The following is a 26603-nucleotide window of genomic DNA, read 5'->3' on the forward strand; positions in this document are numbered from 1 at the left end:
GAGACAACAAAAGCCAAACTTTGCAAGATGCTTCAGGTAAGCAGTTCACGGTAATTATACTGAAACTTGCTCGTGGTTTCAGGAGAGTTGCTCATGGTTTCATCAGAAAGGCAGCTCCTGTCAAATACTTCGCCATGCAGTTTTGCAAGCTAGTTAGAAGCTCCACTCTAGAATGAGGCCATACGATAAAAACTATTCACTGGATGTGCTGCTTCTGTTAAATGTTACCGAACAAGCAAGGTGTGAACACAACTTTCCCTCTCCTCTTGGCAAGAGGATGGCAAAAGCTGCACTTTACCAAGCACAGGTCTCCACAGCTATGTGCATTTGAATTTCACATTCCGGAGGCAACAGTGTAAGCAGAGCTCTGCCGAAAGACGACTAGTTTTGCTAACTGCCTTGTTTAGAGATGAACTGGCTTGCTGATCACAGCACTCAGAGAACATCTCCCTTCACGGTTCTAAGACTGTCATGAAAACAGCCACTAAGTTTTCTTTCCCCAGGAGGAAAAAAATGCAGATGAGGCACTCCAGAGTACAATATCCCCTACACAAAATGGCTTTAAGTACTGAAGGGACATTATATAGCTTGCAAGAAACTGATTCCAAAGTGGATATGGCCAGAGATGGTGTGTTTCCAAGCTGAGAGCTGAAATGAACTAACTTTCACTTACACTGATCACTGGAAAGTCACATGCATTCACTCAGCCTTGCTGCAGATCGACTTAGTTATGCTTCACACAAAATACTCAACCAGAACGACAGCTTTCTCCTGAGCACACCTGTCCCTCAGGTCAGAATTCTGATTACAGATGAACCTTTCCCACAGACAAGCATGACACAGTATCAGAAAAAGATTAATTCCATTCAAAAGAGCTATGAAATAACTGCCCAAGTTGAGGGAGTTGGTCATTCTGTCCCAGCTGCCTTAGTAACGTACAACTTTTTTCATCACTGCCTCTACTTACCTCGATGACCAGCCTAATGCAAGATTTACTGCGGTGAAAGCTACACCCGGCTGTTAAAGCACCCGCGTATGACAATAATTAGGCAAGTCTGAACATTTACATGCTCATTTTCTCTTTCAAAAATCCAACAACTCCAACAGACAGGCTCTCCTTACCCCAGAAAGCTCTAAGACTATGCTGCAGTCCAGAAATGTGACCGAGGCTCTGACTGGAGAAAAGTCAAGACAGTCACCACACCGTCACCACAAGACTTTAGAACACAGGGAATACTTCTGGAGACAGCTCAAATTTTGCGATTTATCTCAGTGCTTTGCATCTTTTAGATCTGTCTGCAGTTTCCTCTTGAAGAGTAAGACAGAGGTCAGTTTTCATAGCTGTAAGAAGCCAGCTAACCAAAATAATTTGATGTTGCTGTTTCTTTATAAACACAAGCACTGAAAACACCAATATTTCAACACTGAAAACCACCAGTCAAAAAGCAAACAAACGACAAACGAAACTAAGAAAAAGCTAAGCAGCCAGAGACAAAAACATTTGAACTTTTATTACATTTCATTTACAAATAATGCAAAGATACAAAGACAAAAGCCTTCACACAAAAAAGAAAAGATCAAAAAGAATGTACATTTAGTTGAGCTGCTTTTTCACATCATTTCTCAGATTGCAAACACTTAAAGCCAACTTCAGTTTTCCACTTTACCTATAGAAAAACACAATAAATAAAACTTTTATGTCGCAGGGACAACTTTTCCAGAGTTCCTGTGCCACCAACGCTGTAGCTGAATATAGGATTGCATATATCAGTGAAATAATCACAAATTATTTTAATAGAAAAAGTTTAGCTTGTAAAGAACAGTATATTATACTGTCTCTGAAAATGCATAAATCTGACATTTTTCCCCAAGCTCAATGAACTACATAAAGTTGTTTTTAGCTGCCAGTCTGTGAGAGAAGCTGCCAAAAGCAGCTGTATTTAATTTTATTAAAATCAAACTTTCCCTTCACGAGTACTAATACATTTAACTTCCACTCCTTCTACAAGGAATCCTTCCACAGATGGGGGCTCTGTTAAGGTCAGAAGTATCTAAATGTTCTAATTCCTCCCCCAAATCAAACCTCAATATCTACTGACTTATTAGTTAATAGCTGACTGAAATACAATATTTTAATTACTACGCTGTATAATGCTGACCGAAGATTGGTGGATGTGTATACGGTATATTTATACACACAGTTAGTTATCTTCCGACTGCGTCGATGCTCATGCCATGAATATTCAGGATCCGGTAAGTAAAGAAAGTTTCGTTTAAGCAAGCCCTATACCCCCCAACATTTTGCCCCATAAATATAACTTTTATATTCATCATCTACTCTGCAAGGACAGAAGCTTTACCTATTTATCTTCTCTATATTTAATGTCTTAGAAATTCCAAAATTGAGCCAAGCTTAATCTTTTCCTTTCAGACAGAGGCTTGTGACATTACACATCAGCAAGGATATTCGAGAACTGCTTGCTTTTCTTTCTTGACAAACAGCCAGAGCAGATTTTGTTGAATTAAAAAATTGCCCTCGGTGTGGTACAATTCAGCTCGATTTCTAGGAGCAAGTTTAAGCCTGTAAAATTTCTGAAGGAAATACTGACAACTCCACTGCTCCAGTTGCAGAAACCGGTTCTTAAATTAGATTTATAAATGGAGACCTTTCATCCCTTTTTTTTCTAAACCACAGTATAAAAAAGTTGGATTGAATAATCCATAGGACTTGTACAAATGAACTTTACATTGCACTGTACAGATACAGCAGTTCCAAAGGCAGAGTGAGGTACAGCACCCCGAGAGCAGGCGTCTCGTGGGAGCCAACAGCATGTACAGCGCTTTTCCAGTACATCACCTTGTACTTCGCTCTTTAAACGATCCCAGCTCCGACTGCCTCCACATCCAAACCCCTGCCCTACTGTCACGGATTTAGTCAAGATTCATTACAAATTAAACCCTCCTACCGCCAGCTGAAGGCTCACCCAAGGCTGCCCTTCACCATTAACTCCATTATGACAATTTATGCGTATTGAGGCAAAAACTTATACTGCACGCTGAAGGGAAGAACGGAAGGGTGGATGAATCTGCACAGGTCTCAGACTAATCTTTAAAGATTTAGCAAAACTTGCATCTGGTAGAGGATCACATTCCTGAGGCAGAACATTTCCCTGTAACTCTATGTTTTCCCAGTTAAAAATCTCAACCGCAATTAAAGACCTCTCAGCTTACTTGCAGAACAGGGCACCCTTTGACAGATTTTAAAGCTTTATCTGCGTGAGGTTGTGACTACGTTCAGTACAGAAAATTTGAATGAATCAGAGCTTACAGCCGGGCAAATTTACATCCAATGTATGCGCTGTCCCACAGCGGTTCCACTAGAGAGCGGTTTGGAGACCAGCGGCCTCAAAGCAACGCGACACACATCGATCCCCTCCTTTCCCTGCGCCACAAGGCATCCTCTCCTAAAGGAAGCGGTGAACGCCGGCTTTGGAGATGTTCAAAGTAAGCGAGCAGTTCTGCTCCTGCAAACGCCCAGGCGTCAGGGCCTGGGGAGGTTCAACCCTCTGCAAACGACAAAAATGGGATCTGAACCAACTCTGTTCCGGAAAAGCATCTCAGGAGCCTGTACGGTCTCCGACTCCGAGACTTGCATTTCTCCAGCAGAAGCACCAACTGTTTTGGTTTTGTCTCATTTTCAGAGACACTTTTGAAGCTGAGGGACACCTCCTTTGTTCATTAAGTGTGTTAATACAAGGCTCAAATACAGCTTCCAGTTGAAGAACGTACATTTCAAGACAAGAGCAGGGAGGGAGATGCAGTCAGTCCCTCCGTTCACATGCTGAGAGCGTCCATCGCAATCTCAGTTCTGTTTGTCCCGATTTATTTATTGAAGGATTCGCTAATGTCTAAGGTAGACCAGGAGATGAAATCTGGGTAAGATTGGAGTTGTTTAACTGCGTGCCCCCCCCAGCCTCTTAGGGTTTTGAAAACATTGGCCAGAAGAGTCAAATACCATCAGACAGCAACTGTCATCTGCCAGCACGTTCGACACCCACCAGTTCCTGGCCCAGCAAGGCCCACTTCACTCCGACTCATCCGCCACACAACATGAAGAAAAACACTATAAAATAAAAACTTGATCCGACACAGATTAAAAAAAACAACAATTTTAAGACCGACAGAAGCCACGCTAACACGAACGTGCCTGTTCACTCAAAGCCAGAGCACGTCTGTCCGAGTTCCCTGCGTTAACCCAGATTACATTCCCTCCCTGGGAGGTTTCTGCTACGCCGTTACCAGCAAACTGGCCCAAAAGCGGCTCAGGTCTTCTACTGCAATTAAAGCAAACCTCAAGCTCAGGTCTACGCTAATCCAGAAAGCCACCATCATTACTGAAAACCGATTTATTGAGGGGGAGGAATCCTTTACACCAGCTCTGAAAACGCTGTCCCTTCTGCACACGGATAGGGCTGTTAATTTACAATGCAGCTATCGGAAATAGATAATTCATGTTCCCATTGAGCAAACCGACTGCTCAAATTATTATTTTTAGGTTTGAGCTCAATAAAAGGAGACTAAAACCAGCGACAGATTAAACATCAACATGTCCACACTCCAAAACAAACCGCTGTAACACGTGCCCTGCAGTGGCAGATCCCAGTTTCCCAAAAACTGAAAAGATAAGGATGGCAAGAAAACGTCATTTATCCCCAATGTTGTGCACTCCCATACGGGGCTCCTGCAAATACTATGATTAGTTTTTCTGCTGATAGCTTTACCACTCTTGCCTGAACACATCAGCAGCCACCAAGGGGAAATATTGTCTGCAAATTTAAAAAAAAATAATAAAAAAATGAAGTAGCGGTATCTGGAAGTCAGTACAGGCTGAAGGCAGGCAAAATTAAGGAGTAAAATCGTCTAAACTGTCATCTCCATTTCCTTCCTATCATCACGCTGTGAGAAAACATCTGAAGTACTGTCACTGTTTAGAGCGGTGTCTCGCCTGTGTGACGGCGGTGACAGAAATACCTACGGCAAGCAAAGCGTTTTGGAAAACACAGCGATACCGCACTGACAGGTCCCTGATAGCTGCTGCCGACTCCCGAGTCAGCGATTCCCGAGGCGTTCGCTTTTGTTCCAAGGACTAAAAGTTTTGCCGCAGCAGCAGGTTCTGCGCACGCTGCGCAGCAGGACAGCGCGACAGCTTCAGGGAGCGACTGCGTCTCCAGGAGCATTCCCGTCCCTCCAAACCAAGAGCCAGCCTAAAGTCTCGGTGCGCCGAGTCAGCAGTTCTGATGCTCCCCTACCCCGCTGCACGACCACACCAAAGCTCTTCGGAAACCGGGATGAGCAGTCGGAGAAACTCAAAAGCGACCGGCTACCGACAGCCGAACCGATACTGGTAATCTGCTACCCAGGTCCGCCAGGTGTATCGTGACAGTAAATGGCTGGAGACAGGTCAAGAACCCTTGGCGTTTTTCCCTTTGTCTCTTAAAAAAAAAAAGATGTGTCTCTTGCCACATGGGTTTTCTGCCCCAAATTATGTCGCCTTAAAGCTGAACCAATTACTAAATTAAAACACAACCAACAAAACAGGACCTTCGTACACACCAGGAAACACCAACGTTAGATCACTGTGATTCTCCAGCAAGCAGAAAACGCACATCAGAAAATTCAACACGTAGCATTTACTTTATTCTCCTGTAGATGCTTAACAGCAAAATTTAAAGTAAAAAGAACCAAGATAAAACAAAGCAAATGCTATTTAGGCATTTCCCTGCCTACTATTTAGTTACAAGATGACACACACAACCTTAAAGAAGCAACAGGTTAAGCTGGTTACGAGGAGACAGCCGGGGTCAGAACACAAGTAGGGAAAAGCAGCTGCCCAACCGCCGACGCGATGGCACCATCTTCTCTGGAATCCAGCCGTCAGAGCCACCCGCTTCTCCCCACCAACACACGGCAACCGAGGGACCCGCCGCCAGCGCAGCCCCACGGTTCCGCACCCGAGACCACGCCGACACGTGCAAAGCGCGTTGCCGTGACCCCGTTCCTCGACAAAATACATCGAGGCAGAACAGATTCCGTTCTGTGCTCGAAACTCGAGGCGGGAAGGATCTACATCTGCTCAAAACACCAAACTGCAGGCGGGAGCTCAAACCACACCGGGGACATCTCCCCACCCACCGGCCTCAGTGGCCGCGCTGCATCTTAACCTGAAAAAAAGGGGTGCGGGCACCCGTTCTTGCTCTTTTCTCTTTGGTCTCGTTAGCTGTGACCTTCAGAAATCCCCAGCGCTCAGACAGACGCTTCGTATTTCAAAAGCAGAAAACCTGCAACAGCTAAAGAGCAGTGGGACCTTCCCCAAAGCATCTGCGCTGCCTGTTTTGGGCGACGTTAGAACCCCAGAATAGTTTGGGTTTAGGTCACCTGAAAAGAGATTTTCATGGCTGCTCCAAAAGACGACCGTATTGAGTTTCTTTAACAGAAATCAGGACACATACAGATGGATCTGGAAGGGTCAGACAAGGCTCTTCATACTCGCTACGCAATTACCGACGTCAAATTATCATGTAAGACTCAAATCACTTTTCAGACCGGCACTCCACACTACCTGCAGTTTATATGTTATGTAGCTGCATTTTCTTTCTGGACAGATCCTCTCCGCTATGGATTTGCTTCCCTTTACGCTTTCTACTACGTAGCTTTCCGCAGCTGCCCCTATGGTAGCCACGAGTCAATTTACTGAAGAAAACAGTAAACGTATTTTACCCCTTTAGGCCTTTATTTTGATAAAATTGGTCAAGCCCACATAAGGCAATATACACCACAGTCAAAACCACCCCCCTCCCCCCCCCAAAATAATAAAATAAATAACACAAATGAATATAGTACGTAATGTAGTGTTTTGTTTTGCAGTATAGAAATTCCACACAATGATTCTGTTTAAAAAGGTAAAAATGATTTATAATACACAGTTATAATGTCATCATGGTGCCCGCATAGAAAACTGACATGCAATCCATGCCTACACTGCGCAGTATAAATAATATGCAACTAAAAATACAAAGAACAGGAACACTACAAATTTATAATTTTTTTTTTTTTGCTTTTTTGTTTTTTAAAAAGAACAGACACACGTAACAAACGCTACCTGCGCTTTCACATTGCCATCACAGTGACGGGGGTTCCATTTTTCAGAGGAATAAACGCTTTTTTTTCTCCTGAAAGCACAGCGTACATTGTAACCTACGGGATGATGAGGGGGCTTTCCTCTTCCTTCTTGTACAGAGGGGGTTTCCAGGGCGAGTACCATGCTCATTAAGGGACAGATGTCAAGCCTTAATTATTGTTTCTACAGAAATCCAAGCTTTTACAAGCAAGCACAGCCAAGACCTTATTTGTGAGGGAAGTTTAAATGATTCTGCGACTTATCAGATGCTGCTTTTATGCAAACTCAGAGGGCAGCTCTTTCTTTTCATCCATAAGCGTTCTTGTTGCATGGGTTCGCACCAGCGTTCTCAGGCACACTTGTTAAAAAAATTAATTAAATTTAAAATAAGGTAATAAATCGTATGAATAATTAACAATTTCTTAAATTAATTTGCAGCCTCTTTCTGGAAACCTTTTCCCTCTTGAGGGGAAAAAAAAAAAGGGAAAGAAAAAAAAAATCCGAGGTTGTCTGTACAGGAAAGGTTTTGCACAGTTAAAGATCGCTGGCGAAGTGTTCACTGACATGCAGAAGCAGTAGTGAGCCGACAGGTTCGGTGCTGCCCGCGGTCAGTCACGCATGCGGCAAGAGAGTGACCTTAACTCGGCCTGTGCAGATTCATTTGAAAGAGAATGCAGAATACTATGTACAATGAAAAGAGCCTCCCCCTGCCCCGACCTGCGCTGCAATGAACAGCAGAAGTTCTGGTTTTCTTTTGAAAATCACAGTATTTTATACACTGAAGGTTTATTCCTATTGTTTCCCCATTGTATTGGCAAATGCAACAGTCTAGCTTGGGAACTTTTTAATATATATATATATATAAAAAAACACATGTTGTAGGGAGGGGGTAGGGTTCACTCAGCAGGTATGTTTGGACAGTAACCCTTTGAGACACCAGACAGCTTCAACATCATTTAACTCAAAAAGTTATAAATACTACTACTTTTTTTTTTTGCTAAGTAATCCTTTTTTCTTTCCGCTGTTCTTTCTGCTCTCCTCCGTCCCTGGACGGGAAGGGCCAGCCGCTCCCAACAGCTCTCACCTTACATACAAAATTTAAAATGAAAACAGTACTAATAAATTTTCAAATAAAATCGGATTACTTGTTCCGAAAACACTGGGGATCCGCTCCATGTTTACACTTGACAACTTAATAGACTGTTTTTGCTTTAAGATCAGCCTTATGCATACACACATTACAAAAACATAAATTTTCAGGGGAGAGGGAGAGAAAAATCCCTCTCGAAGTGCAGCTCCTACATGATGCTGTCAGGAAAGCGGCCTCCCGGGAAGCAAAATGCAAGAGCCGTTGGAATAACTGCTCCGGTTCTCAAAGGGTCGGTACTAAAAGCAGCTTTTGCCTGCCCACTACTGGGGCTTACGAGATGAAGCACATCTTGTCATACACAGCCGTCATCTGCTTCCCACGATGACTTCATCTTACTCCTTCCCACTCCCAAAGCACCCTTCACCATTTGCCCCGCATGAAAGGAACAAAACCTGGACTTCTCTCAACTAGATGGTCCCTAATTTTGACAGTTGCATCCAGACGTGTTATTTTTAAATTAAGGCCATTTTAAATGTCTACTTACAAGTCTAATAAACAAGATCTCTTATATACACATGTAGTTTAAAAAAAATTAGAAGGTAGCATTTAGCAACAGCTCCCTGTAAAAGTCTCCAGTGAGGAATCTCATCTCCTACTTGGATGCTTCATTCTGAAGTGACTCTGGTTTTAAAAAAATAGATCACAAACAAGAATTTACATGCATGAGAGTCATTCGAACGAGAGCATGATACAGACAGAAATCCCATCAAGGAACTACGTGAACTGCAAGAAGCATATTCAACTCACACTGTACCTGTGGCTGTTTCAAAGCAAAGGACTCCGAGTCACCTGTGCCCAAATTACTCCTGTTCTTTTAGGGTATCCTCCTGTTCGAAGCTACCTTTTTTTTTTCCCCTCCTTAAATTGAAAAAGCATTAGCAATCTGAAATAAGCAGACACCAGGAGTTAACACGTGCTACTGGGCTTAAATCCTGACAAAAAACATTTTCAACAAAGATGCAGGATAACCTTTCAATTGCATGGGAAGGAACAAAAAAGACACATGTAAGCTAACAGATTGAAAGAAAAAACATTTTTAGTGCAAATGGTCAACTAATGGCACAAACGTGAGCAAACACGCACCCAGATTAGAGAGATCCCAACAACGATTCTGCTCAGCAGTGTTTGCGTGAATCTCAGGACGGCGTCCCACCGATTTCTGGAAGCACACAGAAACCTAGTATAACTCATTAAGAGCAGTCTCGCTCCTCTGTGGACCTTCATTCTCACCTGCTGAAAACAGCAAGGAGAATCTTTCTCGAGTGGAATAGGACGGGGAGAAGTGCTGAGGGTTTTTTGCTTGAAAGTCATGACAGCTGAGGAAGAGCGGACACGTTTTTAGACAGAAAGCAAATCCAGCTGATGCAGACCGAGTTGAAAGAGTCCAGATGTGGAACTACCACAGCAGAGGTGGGGAATCAACAAAGCACAACTCATCTTGAAATGAAAACTAAAATGGCTCTTTTATTGAGGCTGTATTTAACAAAAATAGATGTGGATGTTCAACCCCTACTGCATGGAAGTGCTTTCCTCTAGCAGGTATTCGTTCATCTCACATTCAGGGTGTTAGGCGCAACGTAATTTTTAATTTGTTAATAAGACTCAAAATAATGTTAATTTGTAACTTCTACTGAAGAGAAGGGTCCTGTACTTCCACATTCTGTTACTGTGCAGATTATAGTGTAATGAAGACAACGTTTTAACGGTGCCCTTGGCAATTACTATAAGCCTGTTGGGCTCTTGATAAATCTTTAAATGCGTTTTCCAAATTTGATAAGAATCCCAAGTGCAGAGATCTGGGAGTCACCATCAATTCAGCCATGACATTTAAGTGAAACCACCAATTTGGAGTCAATGGGTGGTCTGGGGTTTTTTTTTAATCTGCCATTGATAAAGTGTCATTCACCAGTCTGTTATACTGCAGCACAGAATATTAACAAGGACTAACAGAAATAGTCTATTACAAATTTAACAGAATCTCAACCTGTTCGAGGATACAGTACTATTCACTGTGGAGCAAGCTATTTTTTCCCCAGGGTGAAAGAAGGAATGTCTAAGTTCCTGCCACCCTATTTCAACTGTATAAAAGGAAAACATCTAGACTTGCCTTAGGCTTCCTTACTTCTGCTCAACATCTGTTTAAAATTCCAGTTAGTTAAAAATACCTATATATATATAATATATATAATATATTTCTGGAATAAAAACACAAAAAAGATGTACTGTACAAGTATTATGTAGAGTGCTTCAACTGGCTGTATGTAGTTTAGATACTTTCCTAATATCCAAATACTTAAATAAAAAAACCAAAAAGATCATAAATAATGGTAACAGAATAAGTAATGAATAAGAATAAAAAATAAAAAAAGTCATCATGATTTGAGCCAGGCATTGCTATAGAAATGCCCTTCCTGTTGCCCAGGAATCTCTCAAAGTAACATTAGAAATATGCTCTGCAAGTTAGTCTCCTATATTCTTTTAGCTGCTTTAAAGTGTTCTGATCCTTCCTCCGTGCTAATCAAGTAATGAATTATAGTACTTTTTTGTGTGCTCAGAAATGCGCTATATATATGTATACATATATATATAAATATATATATTACATATATATTTAAAAAAAAAAAAAAAAAAGCTTTGAAAATAGTGTTTACAGTCGCCTTTTTTGACTAGCCGGCTACAAAAGGCCATTGGGCTGCCGGGCTGCTTTTCCGCTTTGCCAAGTACGCGAGTTTGCTCAGGGCACGAGAAGAGGCAGTGGGTGCAGGACGATAGTCAAGGAAACAAACCTGAAAACAAACATGGCATATCGATAAAGGAAGAAGCGTTTTACTCTACGAAGCAGCTGTCACAAAGCAGAGTCAAAACCGCCGAAGCTCCCCCAGCCCCTCCCAGAGGGTGGCAATGCAGAGATTTGCTTTTGAATCAGTGGGGGGGAGAGAAGAGGGGGGGCATAGTCGGCGCTTCCCCCTCCCCATCTCAAACAGCAGCCAACGATTTGGTACGTTAGAAAGAATCTCTTTACCCTTGGCTCTGAACCTTCCTCGCCTGCCCCAAACCACCCCCTTTCTAGTGCAAAGGATAAATTGACAACTTAACGCTGGAGCTTTGGTGGGGGGAAGGGGGGGGCTCTGGAGAGGAAAAGGCTGATGGAAACTCCTTACTCATTAATGGCAATGAGCGGATAAGGGGTGAAATACGGCGCGACAGGGAGTAGGGGTCTGCAGCGCTGCAAGCTTAGAACGACAAGCTTTACTCATTGTACATGTTGTACAGGACAGAGCTGCTGCTCTCGGCAGCTCCTGTTCTGACACGACTGACCCACTGGACTCTCGAGTTCGGCTGGGCTCCAGGAACAAGCGTCGTTCCCACGCTCCTGGTGTCCACGCTTCACAGCCGGTCCATCCTGAACGTGTCCTCTGTGGCGGGGTCAGTGAGGACCATGTCTGGGTCATTCAGCATGTGCAGTCCATCCAAGGTTAAAGGGTCAATTTTGAGTTCATCCAGAGGGAACTGGGAATCCGTATCAAAGCTGACGTCGCCCACTCCTGCCAAAGAGCTGGTCAGTTCTTTTGATAAGCTGGGAGGAGACTCTCCTGTCACTGCAGGGAAGAGCAAGAGAAGGATGTCGGTAGGACTTAGCAAATACATATTTGCCAGGCAGACAAGTCATAAAACAGCTTGCAAAAATTCCAGAATCATTTATTGAACTAAGGCTGACGTTCAGACGAGAAACGTCTATCCTCATTTCCAGCTGGATGAATTACAGACTTGTCAGAGCATCTCAAAACCATCATAATGACCTAACACAAAGCAAAATTCATATATGTGTTTTTGGGGGCCACAAACTGGTGTCACTTGAGTCTCTTTTCTCTCTTATGTGTAGGAGGAATAACCTTAATTTACATGAACCTAATCAGCATGAGTCCTTGGCTGAAATACAGACTGAACTACAGCTTTCTCAGTGGCCTGTGCAGAAATTGTTTCCAAACGCCCAACCGTGACCAGATTCGCTACCATATGTGACACTAAAAAATCCTTTGTTGGCAAGCTCGAACAGAGAAGCAGCGGAAGAAGTTCAGCTTTCACAGCTTCTCCCTCGCTGTGGTGGAGGACCCAGTAAATTCAGAGGCAGGGAGTGTCTCTAAGACAATTAGTGCTGCCATTGAAGCTCTACCTGTTTGCTGGGATTAAACAAGAGCCGTCAGGCTCCCCGGCACTTGGGAAATACACCACACTGGTAACACCAACATTTACACAAGGTGAAACAAAACCTTCAAAGGCAACTATACCCCTTCCTTTCTTGGCTTGAAGTGAGCCATTGCATGATGAAGAGAAACACCGACACCGGAGAAGTTTTGCTTGTTGGTTAAGTCTGTGATTTTCTTACCTGTAAGAATGATGTTGGGGATGTTTCCATGGCTGGAGTAATTCAGCTGCTGCGAGTCCTGCAAGCTGCCATGACTGCCAGTAAGTCCCATCATGGCTGCCTGGGAGTAGTTAAGGGTGGAACAAGGGCTGTACAGGCTGTTGGAACTAATGGCGTTTTCTATCATATTAAACTGTTCAAGCTGAAGACCAAGGCACAAAGGAATTATTACTTCTAACCATCAGGAAATACAGCAAAACAACTTACAAAGCTCAAGTATGGGAAGTAACATTGAAAGAGACAGGCAAACAAATTCATCTTTAGGTTTCGTTGATCAAAATATGGTCTATTTTCAGTTAACTTTCCGGAATAGTTTACTGCCAAATTCAGAGTGCAGGGGAATGAAGAGAGGGTGGATGCAAAAATAAAATTGTTGCCTTTGATATTGTAAGAACAAAAGAAAAGGTAGCTTTAAAACAAAGTAAAAAACCCTCATAATTCATGCTACTAACTCAGGTATCTGCCCATCAAGCATTGCCTCTCAGAAGCCATCTCATTTTTTCCTGCTACCAGAGCATATTTCACAGTTGAATAAATCAATGCGCTGGTTGGCCAAACTAACGAAGGCACGGGCCTGCTTGCTAGGTTTTGGTACCATGCACGAGTTGTTTGCCAAATTCAGGAGTAAATATTGTTACCACCTACAGGTGAATCCTTCTCAAATGCAACTGTGGCCAGAAGTGGGGGTTTTAAAATCTATTTTCGTTATTTTTAATCCAATAAACTTGGCAGAACACCTTTAAAAACATCTGCTACAATGGCTAAGAGGGATGAAGGGGAAGGGGGGAGGGGGGGAAACAAAAAAACAAACAACAAAAAAAAACCAGAATAAAAGAAATCCCCAAGTACTGCAAACTAAAAATAACAGAAGTAAAACTATATGGACAAAATGTGATCTCACATAAAATAATCAGAAGTTGATCTATATTTATTTTAAGCTGAAAGTGGCCGAAATATAGCTGAAAATCTGAGATGAATTTGCTCACCTGATGGGATAGGGCATTAGCCTGCCTAGCTGTCATCTGCTGATCATAATAGGAGTCACCAAATACACTCCCCAGAATGGAAGAATGCTGAAAACAAAACAGAGTCTTTATGGTGCAAAAATCTCACAAACAGATGTACCCACGGTGTGCGAGTGACTCGAACCTTCCAACCGATTCGTCTCGAAGTTAGTTAGCCCTTTATTATTAACCACCACTAACCATCAGCAAATTCATAAAACATTCAGTATTTCCCTCCAACACACAAATCCTTCCATGTTATGCTGCCTTCTGGTAAGCACAAAAATACAGTCAAGTAAACCAAACAAACTTCCTCACAGAGGACATACAACATATAAAACTTCTGATTTATGAAAACAGACAAGTGCGCTAGGTAACACAAGAAAAAAAAAATCACTCTACAACTTCATCTTTTTTGTGAACTTTTTTTTTGGGTGAAAGACAAACCCCATACAGAAGTAAACTGCACATTAAAACAAAATGCAATGCAAAGCTGATCACCAGCTTGCAGGTAGTGACTAGCTAACAGCCTCTGCAACCTCGTGTTCACGGAACAGCCAGCTTCACTGAGACAACAACATGCCAAAACAAAACTGACATTTTAAAGTCATGTCACTTTAGCTGCAGATCAGAAAAGTTAATGAGAAAGCCCGGTAAAGCATGTTATCAGCAGTTCAAAGGCAAGAATCTCAGGAGGAACTCTTCAGCCTTGCTAACTTTACTGTCCCCTCTAGCACGACAAGCATTTATCAGTTATTCTCCATCATTTATCAATTATTCTAAAGGTGATCAAGAATCTGAGGTCAATGTTTTCATACTATTCAATACTGTCCCAAAGAATTGCCAGATATAAAAGAAATCACAGCGAGATCACTTCGTATTTAAAACTGTCATAAATTCTGATACTCCAGCTGAAACCCCCCCACATCTGTTGACAAAGAGAGCACCTATAAAAGACAGTGTCTATAAAAGACAATTTGCATGGAGAGTTTGTATCACTCTTGAAAAAAAAAAATCAATACCTTGCATAGCATTTTCCAGCTGGTTTATCTATACACTAAAAGAGGAAGGCTACAAATTTTCTCCTTAAAAACCTAAGCAGCACATGAAATTAAGCAAAAACCTAGGAAATATCAGAACAGAGTTACACCAGCCACCACAGTTAAAAGCACTGAACACAGCCAAAGATTCTCAGAAAACCACTGGATGTCCACAACAGTGAACACAAAAATTTCAGCAAACATCACATTTTAAACATTCTCCCTCCTACATCAGTAGCATATCTCAGCGCAGCTTATTTGCAGGTTGCATGCAAGGAGAAGAACGGAAGTTCTGTATTTAAAAAAAAACCCAAAACCTAAATTGCCCACAACCTCCATGAGAGGGGACTATCAGGAAAGAAGCAACAATATATTCTTTTTAAAGCAAACAAAAACCTTCCCACCTTCAGCCAGAATCCTCGGCTATGACATTATATGGATGCTTTTGGATAAATGTAGCATCAAGGGAGGAATTCACAGCCTGAGAACGAGACTCCGTGGGGGAAGGTGGCTGAAAGTTCAGCACATGCTGTGCATGCTATAAAATTCCTTGCTGAGCAGATCCTGTATGATCCAAGAACTGCTCCACGTATCACCGCAAAGCACTTTCCACCGGCTGCATGCGAAGGTGCGGGTACAATTTGAATGCACTTGGAGAAGAGCGAAATTTGCTGCAGAACAGCGCTGCTGGATAACGTCAGAACACTGGAAACACAAACCTTACAGACCTCCACGGTGCTGCATTTTAAAGTATGGTACGGGCAGAGTCAGAAAAGGTAGTAGACAACTGCCTCCAAATCTTTGTCAGAGAAGATCTTAACAGTAACTTCTCAGTAAGAAATGGTTTAACTAAATGAAGCCAGCCCATCCTCCAGATTGATTAAATAGAGCCTGAGCCAAGAATAGGGTTTTATGGACAAAAATAAGATTTCGATTCACTTTCCTGGGCATTTATGATCTGTTACAGCAATGACCACAGAACAGTAAAGACGTCTTTGCAGCGTAACACCCTACTCAATACCCTCCTTAGAAGCAGGCAAAAATGGTTGTAATTGGAACCAGTCTTCCAATTTATCATCTGGTCCTCAAAACTACGGTGGCTGCTGTATCCCTTGCATGAGACAGGGCTACAAGGAAGTTATCGAACATCAAAAGCAAAAGCCACATTATACCTGATAAGAGAAAAAGCAAAGCACTACTTAAATAAAAAACCACAGACTTTTCTTTAAACCACTGACATCCTACTTACTGCCCAGTCACACTTTGATCAACTACTCAAACTCCACATTATTCAATCTGCTACATGCCTTATTTTTTTCTTAACAAAAAAAAAAAAAAAAAAAAAAAAAAAAAAAAAAAAAAAAAAGAGTCAGAGCATAGAGCTAACTCAAGCAAGCAGATCAGGACCAGCCAAGCTTAACTCTGTCACAGGAAAATCATTCCCATCTTAAGTGACAGGCATGGCTTCAAAACTGTGTGATGTTTTATAACAATTTCTAATGAAAAATTTGCGCTTCCGGATGTCACATACTCGACATGAATCAAAGCCAGTTTGGACTGGCCCTAGAAATACAATTGCAATTCAAGAGCTCCAAAGAGAATCAAGGTATTTTTTTCCTTTAACTTCTGACGTCATTTTTACAGGAGCTTTTCAGAAGTAGGGCAAAACCTAAAATCTTTGCATTCCACTACGCATTGTTCCCATCCTAAAAAGTTTGGGCAACATGAAAAATAATAAACAGGAGACCAAAATCTATTTGTGCAAGTCTACATTAGTAACTCCTAACAAAACATACAAGCCCATATTTATTCCTCAGCTCTGAAGTATACCCGTTACTACATCTGTAAGCACTGAAACTCCCAAAGGAAATCAACTGGAAATGTCATTACTTCAACACTTCATAGTCCTAGAATAATTTATCGACAACTCTGTGAAAAACATCTTGCTAACACCATCTCCTCCAGAAACACTAGATGAGGTCTGTTTTGTCAACAGTACATCTTCTTGGGTTAATGATGTGGTGACTGCAAGAAAAGAAAAAAGCCCAAACCACAAAACCCCTGGCTTAAATTATTAATCTAAAAATACATACCATATTATCCAGTATACAGCCATTCTACTTTAAAAAGCAGATTTCTATCTAATTGGAACAGTATGCCAGGTGTTAGAGGAGAAAAGCAAAGTAGTAATAAACAAGCCATTGTCAATGAAAAGCCATGCAAACACAAAGCTGAGAACTACAAGCAGAGCTTTTCAATTTGTGTTTGAACAGGAAGACCTTCATATAACAAACACACATCCAAAACAGAAAAGCAAATAGATTTGGAGATGCGGAAAGATGAAAAATAACTTCTGGTGAATGAACCGTATGTGATAAAAATCAAACCACAGATTTCTATGTTTAGAGCACGTCACTCATCATACTGATACGCTGCAGAACGATTTAACCTAAAATTAATCAGAGAAACGGGAGCAAGTGGAAGACGCCTACCCGGTCACACCCACTTTATTCCACTCTTGTCAGCCAGTGCCAGACTGCTCCACAATGGGCATATTCTGCTGTTGGAACCAATCTGCCTTTACTCTTGGCAGATTACCCTACAGTCTAACGGATCCTGCTATTTGGGAGCTGCTCTCATAATCACAACCAACCCAAAGTTTTCTTCCGAACTGTTTTTTCTTCCCCCATTGCTTCTCTCCATGCTTACTATTTGCAGCCTTAAGAGGTCCACCACCACAGATAGCTCACTCGCCACTACTAGCTTCTGGTTCATTGATGGAGGCAGGAAAGCTGTCTCATTTTTAACTTAGCAAAAATAAAGAATTGCGTGGGTATTTTTAAGAGGCCAATACTAAAGCAAGCAGTATTAATAAACCCTCTTCCTTTCACACAGAGTCATGGTGTCCCACTTGAGAATAGCAAAACCTAGGCAAGAGTTTACAGGATAAAACAGGCCCAGCTGGAAAAATTATAGTCAAGCATGTGCTCCACTGGGGAGTGCTTGCTGCACTCCAGTACTTTGGACTGACCAGTGGCAACGAGTCTGTGGACAAAACCAAGAAAGAGTTATTGAGAAGTCAAGGGGGAAAGAAAATCAACACAAAAAATCAAAATTGGATGCACCACCCAAATGAGAACTGGACCTGAGAATTTGCAGCAAGACTGGCAACAGCTTTGCTCTACATGACAGCCTAGAGGAGTAAGTTTGCTTGTTTTCTTTGAGCCACACACAGAACACAGCAGAACTGGCAGAAGCAGGCAGAAGAGAGAGAAGTTAAGAAGCAATTAAGCAAGGGTTAAGAAAATCCAGACAGTCCTGACACTCGCATCTATTACTGAGCTTACCAGTGACCTGTCTCTGGCTAATGGCAAGGAGAGACGAAGCTTCTGCTTTGGAACCATGAAGGGGCAGCACTTATTTAGATACGATCCTCCTTACAGCCTTAAACGTTAAATGATGAAACAGAAAATGTATTTTCAGACTCTATTGTGATGCTCTGTAAGAATTTCCTGCACCTCATATCTACAGGTGGGATTTAGGAAAAGGGCAGCCATACGGAGCTATTTTAGCAGCATCAGCTTATTTCTGTATGGAAAATACGCTCACTCCCTTACATTAGGGGCACCCCCAAAGACTGCTTTGCTTTTAACTGTCTTGCTGCTGGCAGATAAAAAGTCCCCTTGTCAGGTTTACACACACCCCAATCTATGACTTGCATATAGGACATGTGAATGTATGAGTATATACATACACAGGAAGAAAAACCAGCTAACATGCAAGAAAGCCTGTTTAGTAACCCATTACTTGCAAGCCACAAGATACAGTTGCTAATTTTAAGAGCATTTCCTCCAGTGTTTTCTTTCAAAGTGTATGTTCCCACATAAAAAAAGGTCCTGATGTAAATGCATTCAGCCACACAAGGGATATTTAGTGCCACAGGAGTTATCCTGCTGCAGAAGGCACTTAAGTTTCCCTCTCTTTCTCTCCCCTGCCCTCCCAACCTTATCTGTCAGCTCCTACACAATATTGCTCAGTGAAAGGGGTCTACCTGGAGGTTCTGTCCACGGTACACCCCAAAGAAATAACTGAGTTTTAATAGTGTTCAAATAGTAGCTTTGATCAATAAAAAGGCAATTCACCAGCTATTGAAAAACTCTGGAACTGAATGAAACTGCAAACAAGATGAGACATCAGTAATGCATGAGGCACATACAATTACAGTGAGACAACTATGGGTCAGTAATGGAGAGACTCAACTAAAAACAAACACAAGAAGCAAGGCCTGTGGAAGCACAGAGTCCCTTACTTGAGGGGAGCTGCCAGGAGAGAAGCCTTGATTGGAGACAGGAGAGGTGGGAGACTGGTTGGCTGGGGATCCAGCATTACTGCGGTACTGCTGGAGTGAAGCCTACAGAACAACACAGAATTAAAGACCATGGGATTGATGGAAGGTTGGAAAATTATAAACTTCTGGCGTATATACAGCTCGAGGAAGCTGGGAGAAACCATCCTCTTCAGCAATTCTTGGCTATGTATGAAGACACAATTACTGTGAACAATGCCGCAAAAAGGAGAAAATTAAGATATCAGCATGGCATGGTCTTGTCTGACTGAACAGCTGAGAGCAGGGCAGGGCTGTCGTACAAGCAAAACTGTTGAAATATTTTTTCCCTATTCTCAGTTATGCTCAATTAAAAAAAAAAAAAATCCGGTCAGCCAACGATTTAGGGAAAAGAACTCTTGAAAGCTGGGAATAACTCAAAAATAACGTAATTTATTCTTCAATTCAACTGCCATACCCACATATTCTTAACCTGTGTTTACACTATTCTGGAAACCCTTCTCGTATTACTCTGCCTAGTCTTAAATAGCCTGGGTGTGTTATTGAGATTGAAGTGTATAACCATGCAGACTGAAACCCTTCTCAAAGCTGCATTTTACCCCAGGACACGGAACAGACATTGTCTGAGAATTCACACTACGTTTTGGAGGTTTCTATTAGTTATATTTACATTGTTCTCAGTCATCTTGAGAACTCATTTTCAAAGATTTACCTTTTTTTAGTCATAAAGAACCTTAGATTTGAACAACTTAATAATCTTAATGACATTTAAATAGAATGTTGCTCTAATTAACATAAATAGTAAGTACAGCTCTTCTCATTACACTTCCTTTAGAAATTAACAGATGATTGAGGAAAACCTGCAAGCCAGTAGTTCTATGAAAAGGAGTAATTTAATCAGATAGCTTTGCAGTGTGGGAGAACGCTGTACTCCAATGCTTTCTGACACTGAATTCTGTAAATCTCAAGAAAATATGTCTTAACCCTTTCTGCTATGCATTCCTACTTATGCACTTAAGCAGACATCCAAACTACAGCAAAATGAATTTCAATACTGCTTTACAAAAACTGCATTAAAGTTGTCAGTGAGACTGTAACATAGCTCAAACAGCTTTTTGATAAACTAGCTTTAAATTTAAGTTTATGTATAATTTCAGTTCCTTTAAAAGATAAGCTCAGCACCCTAAAAGTTAAGGTCATAAAGAAGTTTAGGATGAAGAAAGCAACACAGAAAGCAAAGAATGAAAATCAGAATCATCTGTACTGGTAGCTATGTATTAGAATCAAAACATTCAGACACATGTTGAGTGGGTCGATATCCTTTCCACTGCTGGATTTGTCCTTCCCTCTTCCCCTTCCAATCCTGAAAGGGAAGCAGCTTCCTTCACGAAGCACTTATCAGCACAACTGTTAAAAATTTCATCCACAAATCAAGTCCACGATCAAGTGCTACATCAATAGAGAATGATTTCTTCTCATTCTCAAACCAATTACTGTCACTACAACACTGCCAGGAGGACACAACAGGTCAGACAACCAAGATCCTACGCAGCAGGGGAGAATGAGCAGAGAACAAGCAGTGAAATTCTTCCCTAGCTAGCCTGTAACCCTGATCTTGCTCTGCATTTTGGATTTTCATATGCAGAGACACACACAACATTTTATAACAGACCATGTTAAAACAAGCAAAAAAAGAAATCTGTCCATAAATCATTGCTATATGTATGTATACACTCCATTTCTTCCAGGCATCTGAAGGCAGCCACAAATCCAATTTTTGAAGATAATAATGTATGCCCTAAAATTCCTTAAAATGAAAGCATTCTAAATATAAAATGTATAGAAAATACCTGTTCTCTCCAACTTTTGGAAAATGCTTGTTAGCAGGTTTCTTTATCAAAGTTCTGTTAACTCCTCCAGTCTATAGCAACACTGTATGACATACAATGCGTAGGGGGTGCATTACATTTAACAGCCTGAAAACGTATCAATGCAACGGCAGCCACAAGGTGTGAAATAAATGCTGATATATTTAAGCTGGTCTAATCAAACATGGAGTCGTAAGGGACACTATTTTATGAAAATATGTCCACCCTAAGTGCACATTAAACCCAAATTTTCCTCTATAAAACATTTAGGATGGTTTTGGTTGAATCCACATTTAAGTCTACTTCAGACTCTGCTTAGAAGTAGACTTATTACAAGGGTTCTCCAGCTTGATCTCTGACACTACACTGTACACTCCCAGGTTTTTCAAATGAAAGCTCTATCATTTTCAGCTGTGCCCAAGCTTACCGAGTTGATGTCTATTCCCATTGATGGTTGGCTCTGGCTACCCGGAGGTGACTGTGGGATGGAAGAAGGTACCGTGACGGAGAGTGGGGGGAGCTGTGTTCCTCGCTGTAAACCAGAGGTCTGCATTAAAGGAGTATTCTGAGGCAGGGTACTTGCCACCTGGGTCTGCTGCTGTTGCTGGGAAGTTGGCTGGCTAAAAAATGGATATGGGGGAAGCTGCTGCTCCAGAGACAATGCATCCATAGCCACGGCCTTAAAAAGAAGAATCAAAGTCATCCATGCTGGCAGGTAATTTCCCTTCATTTTCAAGTGCATCAAGTTTCACACCAAGAGAATTGTACTAAGTCAATCTTATCTTGCATTTAAAAAATGTTACCTAAAGGTTCAGAAACAGTCAAGAACATATTTCAAAAGACTTAGTATCACCTCCAGTGTGCAATAAACAAATACTCTAAAAGCCCAGTTGAATGTCCAGGTCAGAAATTGATAACCTAGTCAGTCACAGAGTCACAATTATGAAATCAATTTTAAAAGCTAATTGAGCTTCCCTCATGAATTAGAGAAACAGCTTTCAAACCTCACGACTAACTTTGGGACAGTACCGTTACAGAAAAGTGTCTTAATAGATGCTTTTTACCATGGTTCTAGAAAGGTGAAAATAAAATCTGTCCCCTCTACAAACTTCTCCCTTTTTAAGGCTTGAATTAATGAACACATTTAAAGAAGAAAATTACAGAACAGGAGAGATAAAGTTACAGCCAGCTTCTCCCTAGGTAGAGTAAAACAATTAATCTGTGATTGAAAAATTTTAGTTCTCCAAGCAAGTCCCTACCTGAGTAATTGGTGACAAAGGGGAAAGCGTAGGAGACATTTGCTGTGACTGTGGTCGTCTTGAGTCTGCACTCAATGAGAGAGGACTGACGGCTGGCTGACGGTGCTGCTGGGAAGGGGCTGGCGTCGTTGTCATTCCTGCCAGGAAGGAACAAACCAGCTTAAACAGGAACAGAGCAATGGTTTATTGATACTTGGATGGAGGTAATTACCTGAACGATGAAGAATGAATGGCATAAAGGGACAATCACTTAATGCAAAGTGCTGAATGCGCCTTGGCCAATCAGGCTGAAACCTGTTAGCTAATTTGCAATTAATTTTGTCAGGCTGAAGAGCATCAGGATGAGAGGAAGATCCCTGTGGTTTATCCTGGACCAAAACCAGTCACAGTTGTTCAGGTTCATACATAGACACTGACTTGAAACTGAAATAGGCAGAGCAGCTTCAGCGGTTTACAGAAGCCACAGGTATCATTCTTGCACACCTCCCAGGCTGCACGCACTGAACCCAGGAAAAGCACATTCTGCTTTATTTGTAAGGGCTCAAACTTCAGGAAGAAGACAACAGATCATGTAAAAAGACTAATCGGAGGGCACCTGAGATATTATAAAAGCAAACACCTATTTAATGGAAAATGCAGAAGAAAAACTGGTTACACAGGAAGTACTCCATTTTTAATGGCATATCGGTGCACAGGAAGGCAGGAAATATCCTTCACACTCTAAAGAGCCATGACCTACCAGGGGGTAGGGATAAACAATTCAAGTATTGTAATTTTGTTCAAATTCAAGACAAAAATCTACAAGTTTTAAAACCTCTCCTATTTTCTGCCTCACCCTAGAGGAACCGAGACACCCTGGAAAGTGATTTCAGGACAATCTAGCTAGTGAGCTGTTCTTCCAGAGCTGCCAGAAAGGAAGAATTCACAAGAGCCTGTGAGCTCCTAGGCACTTGGCAAATGTTCAAGGCTTCCAGGCAGGCTGCCAGGGAGCCAGGAAGTCCGGGCTGCCAAGGAGCCAGCAGGCAAACTGGCTCAAACTGCGCAGATTCTGAAGACTGCCTGGCTTCCCCTGCAATGTTTGCAAAATCAACACCGTCTCACGGAACATGTCAGTGAACTGACAAACTCAAATGCACAAATGCGTAGTCTTAAATTGCTGGCAGTTCTTTGTAACCTGACAGGTGTTTGTTTCCCCACCTTTTCTTGGGGCTGCTGAGGGCATGCCTGTGCAATGCACAGAGCTCCTGCAAAAGGTTCAAAAGCCTTTACGTTTTCTGCTAAAGAGCTAGGAGATAAAAGAGAGGCAAGAAAGGTTTGGAAAAATCAGTTTAAAAAGTACCAAACACTGACTATGCCGATGATTAAACTATGGGATGGATAGTCTCCAAAGAGAAGCAGGAAAATCATCAATGAGCATATCTTTGAAATTTGTTATGTCTTTGAGAGATCAGCACATGTTGTCAAAGCAATTACATACTTACCGGTTTGGTTTTAAACCGCTTACTTTGCTAATTATGGGTATGGCAAAAAATTTAGCAGTCCAATCTGGCCTAACTCCATGCAAGCAGTTTGTTTCTTTTTATACACACAATAGCTCTCTTTGCACAGACTCACTAAGTTCTACTTCAGTGCCAGCCCATCTCCGAAACTTCGTATAGTCTCTTTTGAGACCAGAAAACTTGTTAAAGGATGCTGAAAGCTGCTGGCTGACCCTGTACTCAAATAGTTAAACCGCCTTCTTGCTTCATTCTTAAATATAACTGCTCAGTCATAACACTACATTAACCTGATTAGAATTATTTCCTTTTCCCAATAAATGAGAGGATTTTTAAGTGGGTAAGGGAATCCTGCCTAACACAGGAAATATACTTGTATTTTTGGATATGATGCCTCATTTCTATTCTAACAATCAACTGACTGCAACTGTCCCTGACAATTAAAAAAATGCAATCCTCTTCACAACTATTCGAGTATGACCCAGTGAAATTACTTAAAATATAACAATCACCAATTTAGGCTATTTGCCTATAAAGTTAAATTTAACCTTGAAATTATCAAGTGATCAGTATATTATAAACTGCCAGCATGGCAAACAAAGTTTGTTTGTGGTTTGTTTTTTTAAAATAAAATTATCAGTATTGCGAAAGTCCAAAAACCCCAACAAACACAACTCAAGACTCTCCATGCAGAACAGCTCAAACAGCAACAAAAACTATGACTGCTAGAAAGGCAACAATTTCAACATAAAGGCACCATAGTGAGAGCTGTGAGAAATTAAGGTGTGCACTTGGTATTATTTCCCAAAGCCCTGCTATATTATGTAGCCTGAATATTCAGGATATTTTCAAAACTTAAGCAGTCAACCTTACAAAAACTAGCACACCTTGTAAAGACTCCACATTATTCTTGATTGCTTAAAAGAGAAAATTTGCTTCTGATGAAGCAGGCAATGTCCTCTCTCCAAAAGAATCCTCACGCTGAAAAAAAAAAAATCATTCTAAAGGAACGAAAACAAAAGGCCTACTTAAGATATTTCCATAACACAAGTGCTACTGGGCTTAAGTACAATGAATTACAAGGGAGGCAGCTTTGGATGCTAGTCTCTCCTGCAGTCTTATACATAAACTAAACAAAAAAAAAAAACAAAACAAAACAAAAAAAAGAAAAAAAGCAGATTTGGGCACCAAGAACATGACAAAAATGAAAGACAATTTGTAAGTCATATAACTAAATACAGCTTTTGCACTTTTTCATACAGAAATGGCTTGATAAAACTTGTTTATAAAGAAATGTCAATCAAGAGTGAAGTGCAATTACCTCTCAGACAAAACAGTAATACTCAGCAATGCAACTTCCATAATTTAAGACAAGTGACATATTGTGGACAATCTGTAAAAACACCTCAGAGTTATGATCTTACCCTGATTGGCAGTGCTGATGCCCAAGTGAGTCAGATTGGCAGCAAGATTTCCGGTACTATTGGAGCTACTCAGGGCTGGGAATGTGGATTCCTCAGGATCTAACGGTGTTGGGAGAGGGGAAGGGAAATGGATGTTTGTCAGGTCTGGCAGGGAGCCACCTGTGTTATGCGTAGCAGGAATCAGTGTTGTAGTGTTTTCCTGGTCAGCTGATGGAAAGATGCTAAATAAGGGAGAGAGAAAAAAAAAAAAAAAAGAAAACAAAAAAGACACATGTCAGTTTAAATTTCAGCCTGGACAGACCTTTATAAAATCTTTTTTAAAAAGGATCACTTATAGAGGTCACTCATAGAGGTTCTGTCTGGTCTTGTATCTACTACAGTGTTATACCATCTAAGGGCTTTTCAGAAAACTCAAAAGCAAGAGGACATTGAATATGCAACATTCTTTCTTAAAGAGCTCAATGCTCTTTAAAAAAAAAAAAAAGGGCTCAAAACTTACTTGATTCCTGGAACTTCACATGATTTAGGTCTTGATGACCCAGTCTAAAATAGAAGGAAGACATTTTTGAAGGCAAAGATACCGCTAGAGATTAATGCTTAGCGTATATTTCAATTAGTGAGGTTTATTTGATTTAATACATTTCTACGGAAGAGCTATTCTTCTACACAAGAGCTCTGTGAAGCTCTTAGAAGATATTTGTCACCTTTTTTGCTTTATTGGTCCAACAAGACTCAAATTTAATCAAACACGCATGCACACATACATATAAAGTGCCTTTCTGATCTAATGTTTAGTGATTTGTTGCTAAATACAGCATTTAATCTCTATTCTCTGCAAGCAGTTTGTTTTGGTTGACTGTATTTAGAGCATTAATTTACCTATATATGTTTAGAAAATAAAAGCTATACACTTTGAAATGTGAGCTTCCTACCTTTTTAGTGTCCCATCCTTGTTTAGAGAGGGTTTTGTCTGCCTCAGAGGTGGTTTCCTCCATTCCAGGGACAGTCAGTAATAAAACTAAAAAATGAGAACAAAAGAAATCATATTGTAATATTAAGCTTCTCAGTAAGAAATTTTCAGATTGGAAGTTTAACCATTTGAAACTCTTCAGTAACCTATTACCAATGAATACGAAAGTGGCCCTCTACTATTATGAGATCAAAATTTAAAAAACCAAACACCAGAAGAAACTAAAAGTGTATTTAACTAGCAAGGAGATGTTACCAGCTTAAAAAAAATCCAAACAAAAAAACAACAAAAATACCCCAATACTTTAAAAAATTTTGGCCTCCAATTTAGTCTGCTTAGATCTAAATGGAAGAGTGTAGCTTGGGACCTAGTTTTTCCTATCTTTTGCGTTTTGCAAAACGTGATGTACACCTGGTACATCTAACAGGTGGCCAACAGGACGAT

At 41.1% G+C, this 26603-nt stretch overlaps 1 protein-coding gene across 5 annotated transcripts in view; it reads right to left on the reverse strand.

The window, feature by feature from the left end:
- Positions 1-1496: 1496 nt before the first annotated feature.
- Positions 1497-26603, reverse strand: part of CRTC1 (CREB regulated transcription coactivator 1) — a 53284-nt gene continuing 28177 nt past the window's right edge. For 2 of the 5 annotated variants that reach the window (XM_075037889.1, XM_075037888.1), the window contains 9 exons: positions 26122-26207; positions 25689-25732; positions 25190-25410; positions 22270-22406; positions 21438-21689; positions 19107-19208; positions 13740-13826; positions 12715-12895; positions 1497-11926 (listed from right to left, as the gene is read on the reverse strand). In XM_075037889.1, coding sequence (XP_074893990.1) covers positions 11715-11926; positions 12715-12895; positions 13740-13826; positions 19107-19208; positions 21438-21689; positions 22270-22406; positions 25190-25410; positions 25689-25732; positions 26122-26207 — 1322 coding nt within the window. In that variant the 3' untranslated portion in view covers positions 1497-11714. The remainder of the gene's footprint in view (positions 11927-12714; positions 12896-13739; positions 13827-19106; positions 19209-21437; positions 21690-22269; positions 22407-25189; positions 25411-25688; positions 25733-26121; positions 26208-26603) is intronic. The other 3 variants (XM_075037890.1, XM_075037892.1, XM_075037891.1) reach the window with 3 other exon arrangements.

This window comes from Buteo buteo, chromosome 10 (genome assembly GCF_964188355.1).
Source record: "Buteo buteo chromosome 10, bButBut1.hap1.1, whole genome shotgun sequence".
Taxonomy (NCBI): Eukaryota; Metazoa; Chordata; class Aves; order Accipitriformes; family Accipitridae; genus Buteo; species Buteo buteo.